The sequence below is a fragment of the Fukomys damarensis genome, unplaced genomic scaffold, assembly GCF_012274545.1.
Source record: "Fukomys damarensis isolate Sample0158 unplaced genomic scaffold, DMR_v1.0_HiC HiC_scaffold_17, whole genome shotgun sequence".
In the NCBI taxonomy this organism is placed as follows: Eukaryota; Metazoa; Chordata; class Mammalia; order Rodentia; family Bathyergidae; genus Fukomys; species Fukomys damarensis.
In genome coordinates, this window is record NW_022900929.1 from 8,448,358 (window position 1) to 8,467,135 (window position 18,778).

The window sequence follows — 18,778 nt, forward strand, 5'->3', positions numbered from 1 at the left end:
ACAGGGTTTCACTATGTAGTCCAGACTGACCTGGAACTCACTATGTAGCCTAGGCTGGTCTCAAACTCACAGTAAACCTCCTGCCTCAGCCTCCCGAGTGCTGGGATTACAGGTGTGTGCCACCATGTCTGGCTGTCTCTAAAATCTTTAAAAAAAATCATTACTCTTCTAATTAGCAGTTCCAACAGGATGTTTTAGATTACATTAGATCACGATTAAGTCAAAGTGGGTGACATTATAAATAAATGATTTCAGAGACACTTAAGTAACTGCTTTAGCTCTAAAATATAAAACCACCAGTTTGTTCTCTTTTTATAACTATTTCATAGCTGAAAAAAGGCACATTTTCAAGCAGTACTCTTACCACCATCCACCAGGCTGGTCTGCTAACCAGAAATGGGTGTCCGAGATACAAGTGAAGAGCAAGGGAAGAGCTGGGCACAAGGCTCTAGCACTACTTTAACTAGTTAAGTACTATATAAAGGAAATGGACAAACTTTTAAAAAATAACCTACTCGGGTTTCTTTTTGTTTGTTTTCCCAGTGCTAGGGATTGAACCCAGGCCCTTCAACATGTTAGGCCAGTTCTCTACCATTTTTGAGACAGAGTCTTGCCTAGACTGGACTTAAAACTTGTGACCTTCCTGCCTTAGCTTCCTGAGCAGCTGGGATTATAGGTGTGCCTGTAAAGGGACTGTAAATTTGAGGCTTGAATGGTCTGAAATAGCAATTTAATACCAGTGAGACCCTGTCTTGAAAAACAATGGCAATTTAAATCCACTGCAAATTATCTAAGTCAGGACAAACAATACTGAGTTTGACTCGTAAGCACACAAAAGCTAATAAATTAAGAGAAGGGAATTGAGTCAACAGGGGATGCACTATTTTATAAAGTACTGTATCTCTCCTCAAACTTTCAATTCCATGCACTGAAGATAAGGAGTTGTGCTCTGTCTTACACACTAGTCGATCATAATATTTACATTCTAATACTAAGATTATTTTAATGGTATTCTCTCTACAATAATTGTTGTACTTGGGGCAAATGATTTTAGTCAATGATTTCTAAACCTAATAAATTAGCATTATGACAATGTCACTACATTTTACTCCAAGACAGTAGCTCTCATTGAAAATACAGAGGTCAATTTTGCCCCTTATGGGTCACTGCGCAATATCTGAAGACATTTTTAGTTATTAAACTTGTGCAAGGGAGGAGTCAAATTATCAAACAAACTAGGTCGAATTTTCTTGCTCAATTTTAATAGTACTTAAGACAAAAAAAGAAATGGCATTTTAAAAGTAACTTTCATTCTGCTTTAAGATGAAAGAATAGCATCTATATCAAAGCCTATTTTTTAAAAAATCTAATGGCAACTCAAGTTGCCTCTTAGTTATTAGCTCCTATAACTGTCTCTGCTTCCTGTCAACATCAAAATGAGATAAATCTCAGCAAGCCACAACTGCACAGAATCAGCTCTGGTTTTTATAACCCTGAATCTCAAATAATAGTATACATTAAAATCATAAATATTTTAACTGGAGAGGAATTTCACTTTTCAATGTAAAAAGCGCACAAAAAGCATGGTTTATTAAATACTGGGATGGCTTAAAGTTCAAAAGTACAGCCTTATTTTCCACTACTTTAGGGATTCAGCCCGTTCTTCGCGAAACCTGTCCTACACAAACGTTTTAGTGAGGAATCAAACGTTGGGAAAACATTATGGGAGATTATTTTAATAGTATGTAAGATTTTTTAAATGCCTAATAACACAGTTACATAAAAATTAAAAGTTACATTTTAAAAAGGCAACCAAACTTTCAGAGCTGATGTCTAACCACCAGGCTTTATTCTTCTTAGAACCAACTCAAAATGTCTTCAGCGTTTCAGAATAACAGCGCACCCATGGGCACGCAGTGTAGCCACTCAAGTGGAGCGGGGCGTTCTTTCACTTAGCTCTGCTTTTGTCTGAACATTCTAGAAAATCATAACGCCTAGGCACATGCCTGTGCTTCGAAACAAGCGCCAGCACCCCCAGACCCCGCCGCAGAGCTCGTGCACCCTATGTGACAAGAGGGCACCAGTTCTCCTGTCTCCGCGCAGCGTCCCGCGCGGTCCCGGGACTCCGGCCACTCCCCGTCACCTCAGTCACCCTGGCCACCTTCGTCATCCCCGGTCACTCCGGCCACCTCGGCCTGCCCTCCCCTCACTCACCAGTCACGCGAATGGACTCCAGCATCGTACCTCCGGGGCCCGGAGGTGGACTCCGTGGGGTCGAGGGCTAGCGCGACGGCCACCCGCCCGAGCCTCTGTGGTGGAGCGCGGGGCTGCTCTCGGCGGCAGGGGCAGACGGAGAAGTGCGGACACCCGGGTGTGAGCGGCGATCCCTCCACCCGCAGGCGCTACAAGAGGCGCTCGTTTGCTCAACCGTGTCGGCCGCGCTTAGCACCTGCCGGCATGACGTCGACGCTGCCCCGTTGCTAGGAAACGCCCCCTGCGTCACGCACGTTGTACGTCACCAAGCCTGCGCGCCGCTGGGGGCGCTTGTGCGTCGGAGCCCGGCTCGCGGGCAGAGACTGTAACTACAATTCCCGGCGTACACAGCGCGGTCAGCGCCCCGCGTTTGTGTGGGACAGCCTGATATCCGCGACCCGAGTGACAGTCCCCAAAAACGTTTGCTGGCGATTCAGGGGGCTTGATTCCGCGATAGCTACACGAGATACGGATACTGTGATACTTAGCCCGGCTGTGCATTGCAAACCTAGTTTCCTCTGCCCTTCAGTTCATGGTGCCGAAAAGCTAAAATGACAACTTGAGAGGGAGCTGTAAGACATTCACTAGGACAAAAACATTTACTAGAGGACAGCATGCCAGCACACTGTTCTTAATACTGAAACATAGGTGTTAATTTGGGATTGTGCATTTGATAGGGTGTGAATGTTACTTCTCGGTTTATTACAGTTCCTTTCTTACCCACAGGGTGGCCTGAAGCATGGTACTGTTTTTTCCTACACATAACACGGATATGATAAAGTTTAACTTACAATTTAAGTTCAGTAAGAGATTGGCAGAAAAAGCTAATAATCATAACGATTTACTGTAATAATATTGCCAACATCGCTACCCTTGCCCGTTGGGGCCAATCATGAATAAAATAAGGGCTACTTGAACATGGCACTGTGATACCAAGACAGTTGATCAGATAACTGGAACAGCGATTATATACAGCCTAGATATGCTGCACAAAGGATTGTTTCATGTTTAGGGGAGGGCACACTCAAGATTTCATCTTGCGACTCAGAGGCCATGCAACTTAAAAACTTTTCGATGGTATTTTTCTCAAATTTTCTGTTTCATATTTTCAGATTGCAGTTACTACGGAAAATGAAATAATGGATGCCTATTTACATTCATTTTCACTTTAAGAAAAGTGAAAATGATCTTTTACAATAGCCAAAATGTAAAAAATGTAACACAATGAACACATTTTAAGGTTAACACATGCAAGTTTCTGAAGGTATTGAGGTCTTGAATTTGGCAGAGAATACGGTCACCGTCAGAAGATAGTGCTGGCACTGTCCCTCTTTAAAGTCACCTTTTTCTCTTTGCCTTGGGGCATTTTTTTGTTGTTCTGTTGTTTGTTTGTTTTGTTGTTTTTGTTGTGCTGGTACTGGAGATTGAATTTGGGACTTTGAGTTTTTGAGGCAGACGGTGGCACCACTGAGCTAAATCCCCTGCCCTGGTGTGTTTTCAAACTCAGGAACAAAATAAAGTTCAATGTCAGGAGTGTGATACACGGAAAGACAATGAAGTTGTGAGAATTGTTTCTTTTTCAGCACTTAGTGTGGGGGAAACATTTTCTTTTTTTGAGACAGGGTCTCCCTATGTAGCTCAGGCTGGCCTCAAACTTGTGTTGTTCCTCCTGCTTCAGCCCCCTAAGTGGGTCACAAGCATGGGTCACCACGCCCAGCTGAGAACTGTCAGGAGTGTGATACACGGAAAGACAATGAAGTTGTGAGAATTGTTTCTTTTTCAGCACTTAGTGTGGGGGAAACATTTTCTTTTTTTGAGACAGGGTCTCCCTATGTAGCTCAGGCTGGCCTCAAACTTGTGTTGTTCCTCCTGCTTCAGCCCCCTAAGTGGGTCACAAGCATGGGTCACCACGCCCAGCTGAGAACAGTGGAAATGTAAGTATCACAAATAGCAGATAACCTCAACTTCTGCGGGGGGGGGGCGAGTGCTCTCTTGAAAATAGAACCCAGTCGCTTGCTACCTTTTTGGTTCAAACCACTCCCTTCTCTTGTCTGGATTACAGATACCCTAAATGACTTCCCCAGGTCCTTCATGACCTAGCCTCCAGTCCTTTCTTTGATTAAATCTACAGTATTCCTCCCCACCTACAGAAGTTTCTCAAATATGATGGGCACTGTTTGACCTCAAGGCCTTTGCAATTTGGGATTCTCCCTGTCTGAGAGGTTCATTCCCAAGTATCCATGGACTAGCTTCTCACTTCCTTCAAAGGACTTAATGAAAATGTCATTCTGTTTAAAACTCCAGCCGTGGATTTAGCTCAGTGGTACCACTGCCTGCCTCACAAACACAAGGTCCCGAGTTTGATCCCTGGTACCAAACAAACAAACAAACAAAAAAATATGTCCAGGCTGGGGATTTAGCTCAGTGGTTTCCCCACCTGCCTTACAAGCACAAGGTCCCAAGTTTGATCCCTGATACTCCCCCAAAAAATTCTGCTACATTTAAAAAGAGAGTGGGCATTCTGTTTAAAATTTCATTCTGCCGGGCGTGGTGGTGCAGGCCTGTAATCCCAGCACTGGGGAGGCTGAGGCAGGAGGACTGCAGCAAGTTTGAGACCAGCCTGGGCTACACAGTGAGTTCCAAAGCAGTCTGAACTACTACCAAAAAAAAAAATAAAATTTCATTCTTTTCTCATATATTCCCTTTCTATGCTCTGTTTAGCACTTATTTCATATTATCTAGTTTATTATATATTTTACTGATTTTATTTTTTTTATTTTTTACTTTTATTTATTTATTTGCTGATGTGGTGGAAACTGAACCCAGGGCCTTCACATTGTTACATTCCTAGCCTTATACATTTTTAAATTTTTATTTTAAGAGAGGGCGAAAAAAAAGGAGAGAGATGTTACTAAATTGTTTAAGTTGCCCAGATTGGCTGGAATTTGTGATCTCCCTGCCTCAGCCTGCTAGAGTGCTGGGATTAATACCCTTTTGTTGTTGTTGTTGTTCTTTTTGCAGGGCTGGGATTGAACCCATGACTTTACACTTGGTAGGTAAATGCTGTATCAATGAACTACATCCATAGTCCCATTATAATATTCTAAAGGAACAAAGATGTGTATTATTATATTCTTTATTCCATGGGTATTTATTTAGGTTTTTTTGTTTTTTGTTTTGTTTTGTTTTTTTTGAGACAGGGTCTCACTATGTAGTCGAGACTGACCTGGAATTCATTATGTAGCCCAGGCTGGTCTCAAACTTACAGCGATCCTCCTGCCTCAGCCTCCTGAGTGCTGGAATTACAGGTGTATGCCATCACACCTGGCTTATTTAGGGGTGTGTGTGTGTGTGTGTGTGTGTGTGTGTGTGTGTGAGACAGGGTCTCACTACAATTTCAGGCTGGCCTTGAACTCACTATGTAACCCTGGCTGGCCTCAAACCTTTGGGGATCCTCCTGACTCAGTCTTCAGAGTGCTGAGATTATAGGCGTGTGCCACCACGCCTGGCTCCATGGATATTTATATACAAGGCACTGGTTGGTTATATTCAAAGACATGATACCAATCATCAAGGAAGTTAGTGACTAAAATGGAAAATATTATATATTTACATGTAGTAGACATACATATATGTGTCTGTACATATTCACATGTATGGATATACATACATGTCAGGCAATGAAGTGAATTAAAGATGTACTCCTTCTTCAATAGTTCCTTAAGTTTAAAATTCCAAAATAAGCAAATTTTATGCCTCTATAATTAACATACCTAGACAATCATCACATTTGTTACCTTTGTTATTATTTTTATGTTCACCCTATCAACATTTTCTTGAGGGTCATTTTGACTTCTAAATATCTTTACTGGGCCTGGGATTTAGCTCAGTGTTTCCACTGCCTGCCTCGCAAGCGCAAGGACCTGAGTTCGATCCCCAGTACCAAAAAAAACAAAAAAACAAAATAAATATCTTTAGTGACATGCACCTATCAATGCAATCAAATGTACTCTACATGTACATTTTAAAATGTACTCTACATGTATTACTGAAGCACGGAAACTAATGAATTCCTGAGCAGTTTCTCAGTGTCTTAGAAAACAGTTCTGCTACCCACTCCGTGCTTCTCCCAGCCTGGAAACTGCTCACGCTCTTCAGGCAGGAGCATCTGCAGTAATCACCAACCCATGCTGTCCCACCTAGCGTTTCCATGGGACTCAGCATCTGCTACTGTCCTGCTGGCTGGGTTTGAGGCAGCATTGTTTTTCACACAGCATGAGAACAATGAACGACTCCATCTCTCTCAAAAACTTTCATACCTGTTTCTACATAAACCAATAATATCTAGACAAAAGGACTGATTTGATTATCAGTCCCTTTTCCATTTTCAAAACACTGCATGCAAAATCAAGAATTTATTAAAAACGATGGGCAGGCATTGCATTGCAATGGATAGTCCTTGTGACTTTTGGCATGCATCAAAGGAGAATTAAAGAATTCATTAAAATCGCCTTTAATAATTATATTTACCCTTAAGGATGCCTCTTACACTTAAGGATATCTTACTCAAATTTTCAAGCAAATAATGCATCTTAGTTTTCCAAATGAAATATAGTTGTGGTTTTTTTGTTACTAGAAATTGAACTCAGGACCTTGGGCGTGCCAGGCAGGTGTGGCACCACTGAGCCACATGCTGACCCTAGTCACTTTCTTTTTATGGTCATTATAATTTTGTATACTAGCAGCATTATATTGTGGATCATTATGAGTTCTGAATATCTATAATGATAACTTGCAGTCAATTTTAGACTTTAAAATCATAGGAAAATAGGTGCATGGAGAGAAATATAGTATTGTTATTTAGTTTGTAGTAGGATTTCTGTTATAAGCAAAGAGTTTATTTTTCTTATTTTGTCAGTAACTTTTTGTAATAAGGGAAAAGGAAAAAAATGAGAAAATGAAAAAATGGGAATAAAGTATTTGTAAATAGGGAAGGGAGGAGGGGGTGAAGGAAGGGCAGGGATAAGGGGAAAAAATGAGAACTAAGACCTGTCATGTAAAGGTGCAAGATCCCAATGATGAATATAACTATACTGTATACCTAAAATGTACCAATAAACTCAATGAGAAAAAAAACCCTACTGATATGAATCTATATGTTCCTTTTACATGCTACATAGCAGAACAGATGGTATGCGTTGTTGGCAAACATTTAGTTTATTTATTATTTGTAAATTAGTTGATAAGAATTTTGGTATAAAAATGATGATTAGGGCTAGGGGTAAAAAAGCCAGTTGGGCTGGGGATTTAGCTCAGTGGTTCCAGCGTCAGCCTCACAAGCTCAAGGACCGGAGTTCAATCCCCAGTATCCCACCCAAAAAAAAGCCAGTTAGCTTAGTTGTAGAACATTCACCTAGCATATGTAAGGCTCTAGGTTCAATCCTTAGCATTGCAGAATCAATCAATCAAAATTTCTAAAGTTGATTAAACTGTCTTTGCAATAAGACAGCATTATTTCCTTTTACAGGAAAATATCACCATGTCCATTTTAAAGATTCAGAAGAGATTTGATCATTTACTGCGCTTGCGTGGAGGGTAGTAAAGGCCAGGAGAGAAGGAAGAGATGAAGACAAGGTGCTTGATTGTAGTGCTACTGCAGAGACAAGTGGACTTTCTAAGGCACATGTTGGGAGTAGAATGAGTATGCATTAGGCTGGGAACTGAACAAAAGCCTTTAATTTTTTTATGGAAAGGTCTTTTAATAACTAAAAGTGAATTAGAACATTGAAATGGTATTTATTTACTTTTAAGTTTCAGATGAGAGTTTAACAGAAGGGAGGGAAGAAGCTTCCAGTAATCACTTTTGACTTTTCTGCCTGTCCTACCGAAAGCAAGTTAGAATCTTCCTGTTGTTGAAAATATATGAATTGAGGAGACTGGATTCGCAGCCTGCTGCTGTGAAAAGACAGGGCAACTGTGGTTACAATAGTTTGGATTCTAACAAACATTAACAGAAATCTCAAGGGGAGCTGTAAACAATTTTCCTTGACTCATAAAAGAAGAGAAAAAAAAAAAGAAATAATCCAGGGAATCGTTGGTAGGGTTGTTTTTTTCCTTGACTTATGTATATGTTTTTTTGTTTGTTTGCTTGTTTTTTAGTTAAGTCTGAATGCCCTCAGGATGTCTATATCGAGAGAATAGAATGTTTTCAGCATGTGTATATTCAAGAAATGAAAAGCACCATGCAAAAGTCAAATGATAGAATGGTTTGTTAAACCATTGCCTCTTTACTGCAATGAAAAAAGTTAGAACAGCAAAGATCCTGGGAAATATCTGTGATTTTTTTTCCCCTCCCTAGGTAGTTCACATTGGCCTTAAACGCACTATATAGCCCAGGCTGCCCTCAAACTCACAGTGATTCTCCTGCCTCAGACTCCTGAGTGCTAGAATTACAGGTGTGCACCACCATGCCTGGCTTTGTGATTTTTTTTTTTAATGTGATGCTTCACTGTAAATGACTAGAGGGAGAAAGGATATTTTTTAATCAGCAAAAAAGTTGCCCTTGGTTATAATTTTGAGGAAATTAAGATATCTATTAATTTATTCTATCCAAAGCTATTTGAAAGGTATTAGGATATTAAGTTCCTAGTATCTACAAGGCAAAAAGATGATGAAAAAGACATGCTACATCGTACAAAGCGCTTACTGGAAGTGTGTACATAAATACATAGAAATGAGATACTGTACATATCCTGTCCTTAAGTACACACAACAGGGATACCATAGTGAATAAATCAGAGTCCTAGTTTTTGTGGAGCTTAGGTTGTAGCAGGATAAGCAAACAACAAATCAACAAATGATGTCATTGCAGATACTAGGGAGTGCCATGAAATGTACTAAACAGTGAGTTGGAACAACAAGGCCAGGAAAGGCTTCTTTGAGGAAGAGACTTTGGGCTAAGATTTGAAAGACAGGAAATTCTGAGAAACGAGTATTCCAGGCAAAGGGAATTACAGAGACACAAGGAATGACCTTGGTGTGATCCTGGAGACACATGAAGGTCAGGGCCATTTTTGGATATGGATTATGACTCCCAAGAGTTCGAGTGTCGCAGACTTGGTCCTTGGTGTGGCAGTGATACGAGATCATGGGGGATTTTTAAGAGGGGGGGTCCAGTGGGAAGTCCTTGGTGCCCTCGGAGAGTTCCCAAGGGGCTTCAGTCAGTTCAGGAGAGAGGGTTATCAAAAAGAAAGAAGCCCGGTGACTACCCAGTCTCTTTGGCTTCCTGTCCCCTCCCACACGCTCCTGCCACTCAGGTACTACCCACCATGAGTTCCTCAAGAGAGTGAAGCTGATGTCAGCACTGTGCCCTGGAACATTCAGAAATGTCAGCTAATGAAGCCTCTTTTCCCATTAAAGTAGCCTGCTTCAGAAGTCTCATTATAGTAACAGAAAATGGACCAATACAGTCAGTATGGCTGAAGTACAGTAACTGGAAAAATGGCAGGAAAAATGTTCTGAGGAGTAGGGAGAGAATAGGAGGATTTTAGATGGTTGTGAAATGTGATTTATGGAGTTTGTTTGCTGTGCTGGCAATTGAACCTAGGGCCTCACATGTGCCAGTGAACTACATTTCCATCTCTCATTTATGTTCTTCAAAGCATGTGTTGTCTTCTCTGAGAACAATGAATAGGGAAGTGAGAGCAGTAGCAGGGAAAAACTAAGAGTCTCCCAGGGGGCCGAGTGAAAGAGTGATAAGAGCTTTGGGTGCAATGGAAGATGCAGAGATAGAGAGAAGTGGAAAAGCCAGGGCTTGGGAAGCAGAACTGACATCACGTGGGTATGTGAGTAGCAGGAGGAGAGAGAGAAGCAAACATGACTTTCAGGGTTTCGGTTGAGCAATGGGGTAGATAGCTGAGAAGACCCAAGATAGGTAGACAGAGGAGACTCAAGAAGAACAGGTTTAGTGGGGAAATTTGCTTTGGGTCTGTTAGGTCAAATATGCTCACTGATATCCAAGTCAGGGTTTCAAACAGACAATTGAATATGAGAGTTCAGAGCTCAGGAAAGAGATGGGGCAAGAAAAATATGTTCAGGAGCCAAGAGTATATAGCTGGCATTCCAAAAGTCAGTAAGATCACCTCACAGGTGTGTGTAGGTGAATCTTCCTACTTATCTACCTCTATCTACCCATCCACACATATACAGAAAATAATGTACATGATGACATAACTATATATGAATTTAGTCATAGTCCCTACAACATTTCAGCCAAAAATTGACTGCACGTATCATGGTGGTCCCATAAGACTATGTTGCCTGGTGATGTCACAGCTACATTAGTTTACAAAGTATACAGTGATGAAATTGAGTTATGGTCCATTTTTCATAACATGTCCCCATCATTAAATGATGCATAACTATATATTTTTTCCTGAACTGTTTTAAGAGTAGTTTGCAAACATGATATACTTTTACCCCTAAATATAACAAAGTATGCCTGTGTATATGTAAATGTATATGTATAGGTATGCATAAATATGTAAATATGCATACATATATGAAAGGGAGGTGGGAGGGGCCGATGTAGTAAAATGTTAATATATCAGGAATCTATGTGATTCCTAGAACCCAGGAATCTTTGCTTAACATTTGCTTTATCTCTATGAGGCTGTTACAAGCTTCTTGGAAGTCTTCTGTAAGTCTGAAATCATGTTCAAATAAAATGGTGCAAATTGAGTTACAAAGCAGATGATGACCTCCCTAAGGACCAGGGAGGAAATGTTATAAGACCCGACACTCAGCGGGGCTCACACGCAGACATTCAAAGGTGCTGGCAGGGCATTCTGATAGTGGGATCAGGGTAAGCAAGAGACTGAAGTGGCAGAGCAGGGTTTGTTCTGGGAACAGCGAGCAGATGAGTTCAGTTCTCTGGGCGTTTCCCTCAGCACTGGGCACTGAGCAGGGTGGGCACAGGGTCCTTCGTAGAGAGCAAAGAAGTGGGATGGGAAGTGTGATGAGGATTCAAATGGATGAGAATGAAAGGATTCTGAGCAACATTAAAGGTCTAGTTGGTTGGGATGCATTTGAAATGGAATTGAGTCAATTTTGTGTCTTGTTTGGGCAATGCTTAGCAAGCCAGGCAAAACAGAAAGAGAAAGGTTGGAGACTGACAAGAACAAGAGCCAGGAGAATGCTATTGAAATGCTGTCTTCTGAGGTCTCGTGGGGTACGAAGTGAATGAGGCTTGCAGGAGGCTGGGCAGGACTCAGTGCTGTGGACAAGTGTAGCCAGATCTGTGTGTTTAAGGCTTCACCTTGCCTGTGGTGCTTCTGAAGGTGGTGAAACCTTTAACAGCTGGGCCTAATGGGAGGTCTTCTGTTCTTTGGAGCAGTCCCTTGAAAGGGGCTTCATTTTCTCTGCTTCCTGGCAGGAAATGAGTGGTGTAGCTCCATCATACAGTCCTACCAGGAAGTGTCATCATAGTCCCAAAACAAAAGGGCCAATCCATCTTGGATGGAAACTCTGAAAATCCTGAGCCAAAATAAACCCTTTATCTTTATAACTTCATTTATCTCTAGTATGTATTACAGTGATGGAAACCTGACTAGCATTCCTGGGAAGGGCTCCAGAGCTCTTGGTTTGGTCTCAGTCTTGTTTCCTAATCTACTGTACATTCTCTGACTGTGCTTACATTTTAAAAGTCCATTTCCTCTTGGCTTCCTTTTCAGAATTCAGCACAATGAACTATTTTGCAAGTGACCGGATAGAAAAGGGCAGGGTAGGAGGTGAGGACTGGTAATTGAGCATGACAACCATGCCCGAGCTATCATATTTTTACTGTGAGCAAAAGCTGGGAAAGTTAAGTAGACTAAAGATTAGAAATAGAGGGAAGGACTTGCAGGTTTGGCTGGAGTTAGCAGCACTGAGACAAGAAAAGGACTCAAGATTAGAATCAGGAAACCAGGTTCAGTTTTGCAGTCTTGAAGATGGAGCATTTGACTCGAGTCTGAGTCAGATATACTTGCGGTGGGGTGGGTAGCAGGCTTTGAGGAATGGTGGGGTCAGGATATGGGAGATTGTGGTTCCTCAGAATTCATCAGCACACAGTACTTGGGTGCCTAGTAAGTACCAGGTAGGGACGGAGCTGAGGAAGACTGGTGCTGTGGTTCAAATGTGTCCCGCCAAAAGCATCTGCTACAAATATGATCCCTGGTGCAACAGTATTGGGATGTAGGGGTTCATGGGGGATCCACTGAGTAAGTGAATTAGTGCCATGTTTGCAGGGGCTTGAGGTTACAAGTAGGATCATAGTAAGAAGTCCCTTACTGGATGAGGTGCCTCCGTCTTGGACTTCTCAGCCTCTAAAACTATTAAAAGAAAAAAAAATTATCTTCTCTAAAAGTCGCCCCTTCTCAGGTACTCTGTTTAAGCATAAAATAAACTGAGACAACTGGGGTGGTGTCTGTCTGCTTGCGTCAAGAAGGAAGATGAGAGTGAAAGTGACGTTATGAATGCTGACACTTACAAAGGACAATTGGAGAAGAGATGAACCACAAGTGAAGATGTCCAGTATGGGAGGAGAAAGTTTTGAAGTGTTAGAAAATCACAAGGTTCAGCCAGATGTGGTGGTGCACATCTGTAATCCCAGTATGAGGGAGGCTGAGGCAGGAGAAGCACAAGTTTGAGCCCAGTTTAGGCAACTTGGCAGGACCTTATCTCAAAAATGAAAATTAAAAAGGGGGAGGGGATGTGCTTCAGAGTTAAATCCATAGTACAAAACAATACAACATCAACAACAAAGTTCATGACAGGTGTTAATGAAATAAAGTGAACTTGGTCCATTTTCTAGTATCAAATTTAAGAAGATTTTATCTTTGATGTTCAGTAAAAGGACTTGGATATTTAAGAAACACTGGATACTGCTATTTTGTAATATTTAAGAGTTACTTTAATATGGGGTCACTAAAAAATGGAATTTTATGAAAACAGCTTTCTGAAATGTAGGTATGGAAAAATAATATAGAAACTATAGTGTGATAAGTACATGAAAGAATCATTCTTTGTGAAAGGATTTACTGTGCTTTTATTTTTTATTTTATTTATTTATTTATTTATTTATTTTGGTACCAGGGATTGAATGCTTTTATTTTTTTAGTGTGGTATTTTTTATTTATTTTAAAAATTTATTATTTTTTAATTTTTTCTGGTACCAGGAATCAAACTCAGGACCTTGCATTTGCCAGGCAGGCACAGCACCATTCAGCTAAATCCCCAGCCCTTTAGTGGGATCTTTTAAATATGAGTTTGCTAGATATGAATATAAAAAGAGCACTGAACCTATGTGCATTTTTGGAATATTCTACTGAATAAAGGAGATACGCCTGTAGTTGCAGTAGTTTTAAAAAACAATATATTCAGAAAGTAAAATATGCTTTTCAGTTCCTCAGAACTCTGAAATAGTTGCACTGATTAGAGACAAATTATGTGACACTAAAAGCCATTAAGAGCATAAATTGTACCCTATTGGCAACAACTTCTGATGTTTCTTATTTTCCATTATAGTAAATGTATAGATAACCTGAGGTTGAGCACTTGTGTCTAATTCTTCTGGCCACTGCCTTATGGTTAGATCTTGGCCTTTTCTCTTCCTGTAAAAATACAAATATTTATGTTATTGCATTATTTTGTCAAGTAAATGTGCGTAAATGTATTTTAACTGTAAGTATACAGCAACCTATGTATAAACCTAAGTATATATGTATATACTGTATTCTGTATAAGTATACAGCAAACCTATGGCACACATGCCCCAGCGGGCTGTCTATATCATTGAAAGCTCTGTTATTATAATTTTCTTTTAATGTATGAGTTGTTTTTTCTAAACTAAAACCTCAGCATTCAGGTTTAATTGCAGTGTTGGCACTTAGCGATAAATAAGTGGGTTTTGGGTTGCAGTTTGGCCACTCTGTCTCTAAAAGTTTCCCTATCACTGGATACAGCATTTGGAGTGTCCTTATTGAAGTCAATGCTATCAAATTTTTGTGTTTTCAGTTCTTCCATCAATTTCATCTGCAAAAGACACACTTATTTCCTTTGTCATAGAAGGAGGAAATATTAATTTCCTAGGGCTAGTTATCTCTGTTTCAGATACTTGGTTCTGTTCGTAAAATAAGTTATGGCGTTTTAAAAAATAACTTGAGAAGCGGTATTTTTGTTTTTTTTATGACTTAGTCCAATTACCCTTTTTGTGTGTGCAAGTATGTGCATTTTAATTTCTTCATCTCCAAAACAGGAATAATAGTTATTTTTAACATTCATTCATTCAATACATATTTACTGCATTCCTGTGCCCAGAAGGTCCTGGGTTACCACCACAAAGATGAGCCCCTAGCCTTTGCTTATACTTTAGTGGAAGAGCAAGCTCACAAACATATATAAATAAAATAATGTCCAATCATGGTAAATTCAATGAAGACAATAAGTCTGAGTTACAGGATGGAAAATGATTTGGAAGCAGAGAAGAGGGTGTGGCCAAGTGTCACTTCCTCTCTAAAGAGAGAACATCAGCAAGCTTAGACCAAATGCCTAGGGAGTTCCAGAGATGGGACATGCAGGCTTTCCCTTCCTTCTTTCCTTTCTTTTTTTTTTTGAGACAGAATCTCACTAAGTTGCTGAGTTGCCCAGGCTGGGCTAAAATCTGCAATTCCAGAATGCTGGCATTATAGGTGTGGGCTGCCATGGGGAGGCCATGGCTCTTTTTAGGACCAGAGAAGAAGGCCTGAGGGTAGAGCCTCATGAAGAAAAAAGAGGGTATTGTGCTATCAGGAGGAAATTAGGTTATTAGGAGAGGCAGGCAGGCTCCAGATGTTATGAGGCATTGTAAGTGTGTTGTGTTATTCTAATTGCAACAGAAGACATAAACCAGCCTGAAATGAGGACTTCATATTGCATAATTTTTATTTTAAAAGATCTCTTGCCAGGCATTGTGGTGCATGCCTATAATCTCAGCACTCAGGAACCTGAGGCAGGAGGATCACTGTGAGTTCAAGGCCAGTCTGAGCTACACTGTGAGACCCTGTCTCAAAAATTAAAAATCTCTATGAAAATGAGTAAGAGTTTCTTTAGTATGTTTGTTATAATCAATTATCTAACAGATGATTTAATTTAAATTGATAATGTATTGTAGTGGTGGCTTAACTCAGGGCCTTCACACTGAGCTACCTCATTACCCACTTTGGAGACAGGACCTCACTAATTTGCTCAGGCTGGACTCAAACTTCCCATCCTCCTACCTCTGCCTCCTAGAGTGCCAGGATTACAGGTGTGTGCCACTACTACTAATCTACAAATGATAATTTTAAGAATATCATTTATAAAAACAACAGAAAAAAGATATAGGAAAAAATTAACAAATAAGTTTAAAGAGCCTTCTGGAAATATAGTTTTTGGAAGACATTAAAGTAGATCTGCACTACTGAGGATACATTGTACCATGCTCATGAGTAGGAAGGTTTAATGTGGCAAAGATGTCAATTCTTTCCAAATTAGGTGATAAATTCAGTGCAACCCTAATTAAAAATTTCAAGTTTTTTTTTCCTTCTCCTTTGTGGAACTTGAGAATCTGATTTAGGTGGAAGAACAAAAGGGCAAAATGAAACAAGTTAATCCTGAATTTGCTCTGTTAGATACCAATACTGTGTGACACTGCAGCAGAGATAGACAAAAAGACCAAAAGAACTGAGGAAAGAGCTTCAATATAAAACTACATGTACATGAGAAATATTCTTGTTTTGAATGCTGGGGATTTAGCTCACTTGTACCTGCCTGCCTGACAAATGCAAGGTCCTGAGTTCAATTCCCAGTACAAAACAAACTCTTGTTTTGGTGCTGGGGATTAACCCAGGGCCTCACACCTGGTATGTGTGCACTCTGCCATTGAGCGATATCACCAGCACCCTCTAAATTTGATATAAGTAGGGGCCAGGGATTTAACTCAGTGGTTACGGCACCTGCCTTGCAAGTGCAAGGACCCGACTTTAATCTCTGATACCAAAAAAATAAAAAGGAGAAAGAAGAAAAAGAAGAAGAAGAAGAAGAAGAAGAAGAAGAAGAAGAAGAAGGAAGAAGAAGAAGAAGAAGAAGAAGAAGAAGAAGAAGAAGAAGAAGAAGAAGAAGAAGAAGAAGAAGAAGAAGAAGAAGAAGAAGAAGAAGAAGAAGAAGAAGAAGAAGAAGAAGAAGAAGAAGAAGAAAAGAAATAAATTAGATATACATAGCCTTTGGGTCAATGGGAAAAAGGAAGGACAATTTAAAAACTGTTGCAGAAACAACTGGTAGCCCATATAAAATACTAAATCAAGCCAAAGAGTTTAAAGACAAAGCCATGAAAATCCATTCCTTAAAATATTCAGAAAAACAAATACAGGAAAACATCTTTATGATCTCAGGGTAAAAAGAACTTTTGCATAAAAACGCCAAACCCTAAAAATTTTTTTTTTGATAATAGCAACATTAAACACTTCTGTGCATCAAAGACTTCATAAAGCAAAAAGACAAGCCACCAACTAAGAAAAGATATTTGCAAGCTGCCCAAACAGCTTGTTTTTCCAGAATATGGGAAATAAATAACAAAAAGCCTAAGAATCAATAAGACAGCCAACAGGCAAAGTATGTAAAGTTCAAAGTCACAGAAAAGAAAAAGTGAAAGACAAACAACAAGAACAAAAAACACATGAAATCACATTTACTTCCACTAGCAATAAGAGAAATGCACACAAGCAAGAATGACAAAATTTTTAAAATAGCCAATCACAGCCAGGTGTGGTGGCCCACTCCTGCAATCCTAGCACTCAGGAGCCTGAGGCAGGAGGATTACTGGGAGTTCAAGGCCAGCCTGAACTACATAGCTAGACCCTGTGTCAAAAAACCAAACAAAGAAAAACAACACCCCTCCCTGCAAACAAAACCAATTACAGTATTGGGGAAGAACTAGAGCAATCAGCAAATTTATAAACTATCCATTGAAATATAAATTGTAACAATTTTTTTAAGAGCAGTCTTTTTTTTTTTCTTTTTTCTTTTTGGTACTGGGGATTGAACTCAGGACCTTACTCTTGCGAGGCAGGTGGCTGAACCACTGAGCTAAATCCCTGGCCCAAGAGCAATCTATTTTTAATATGTTGTAGTAATATAAAAATAAATATATTTACTTGAGCCACTAAATTCTAGGTATGTTATTCTAAGAAAGTTATTATTATCTGTATGTAAAGAGAAAAGAATATTAATGGAATCTTTAGAATTAAAATCTAGGCCGGGCGTGGTGGCGCACACCTGTAATCCCAGCACTTGGGAGGCTGAGGCAGGAGGATGTTGTGAGTTCAAAACCAGCCTGGGTTACATAGGGAGTTCCAGGGGCCCGAGATTTAATTTATCTCAGTGGTTCTACCGCCTGCCTCGAAGACCTGAGTTCAATCCCTGGTGAAAAAAAAAAACCCAAAACATAGTGAGTTCCAGGTCAGTCTCAATTACATAGTGAGACCTTGTTTCAAAAAACAAATAAACAAACAAACAAAAAAAAAAGTGAAGAAGAAGAAGAAGAAGAAGAAGAAGAAGAAGAAGAAGAAGAAGAAGAAGAAGAAGAAGAAGAAGAAGAAGAAGAAGAAGAAGAAGAAGAAGAAGAAGAAGAAGAAGAAAAGAAATAAATTAGATATACATAGCCTTTGGGTCAATGGGAAAAAGGAAGGACAATTTAAAAACTGTTGCAGAAACAACTGGTAGCCCATATAAAATACTAAATCAAGCCAAAGAGTTTAAAGACAAAGCCATGAAAATCCATTCCTTAAAATATTCAGAAAAACAAATACAGGAAAACATCTTTATGATCTCAGGGTAAAAAGAACTTTTGCATAAAAACGCCAAACCCTAAAAATTTTTTTTTTGATAATAGCAACATTAAACACTTCTGTGCATCAAAGACTTCATAAAGCAAAAAGACAAGCCACCAACTAAGAAAAGATATTTGCAAGCTGCCCAAACAGCTTGTTTTTCCAGAATATGGGAAATAAATAACAAAAAGCCTAAGAATCAATAAGACAGCCAACAGGCAAAGTATGTAAAGTTCAAAGTCACAGAAAAGAAAAAGTGAAAGACAAACAACAAGAACAAAAAACACATGAAATCACATTTACTTCCACTAGCAATAAGAGAAATGCACACAAGCAAGAATGACAAAATTTTTAAAATAGCCAATCACAGCCAGGTGTGGTGGCCCACTCCTGCAATCCTAGCACTCAGGAGCCTGAGGCAGGAGGATTACTGGGAGTTCAAGGCCAGCCTGAACTACATAGCTAGACCCTGTGTCAAAAAACCAAACAAAGAAAAACAACACCCCTCCCTGCAAACAAAACCAATTACAGTATTGGGGAAGAACTAGAGCAATCAGCAAACTTATAAACTATCCATTGAAATATAAATTGTAACAATTTTTTTAAGAGCAGTCTTTTTTTTTTCTTTTTTCTTTTTGGTA

General features: G+C 39.7%; 1 protein-coding gene across 5 annotated transcripts in view; it reads right to left on the reverse strand.

Annotated features, from left to right (window-relative positions):
- Positions 1 to 18,778, reverse strand: part of Kiaa0895 (KIAA0895 ortholog) — a 55,367-nt gene that overhangs the window by 33,424 nt on the left and 3,165 nt on the right. For 4 of the 5 annotated variants that reach the window (XR_002025919.1, XM_010640493.1, XM_010640492.1 and 1 more), the window contains exon 2: positions 13,835 to 13,904. Coding sequence is in view for 4 of the 5 variants with exons in the window: in XM_010640493.1 (XP_010638795.1) it covers positions 13,835 to 13,904 (70 nt within the window). In the remaining variant the exon portion in view is untranslated. Of the gene's footprint in view, positions 1 to 2,214; positions 3,239 to 13,834; positions 13,905 to 18,778 lie in introns of those variants that run through there. The other variant, XM_019210014.2, reaches the window with a different exon arrangement.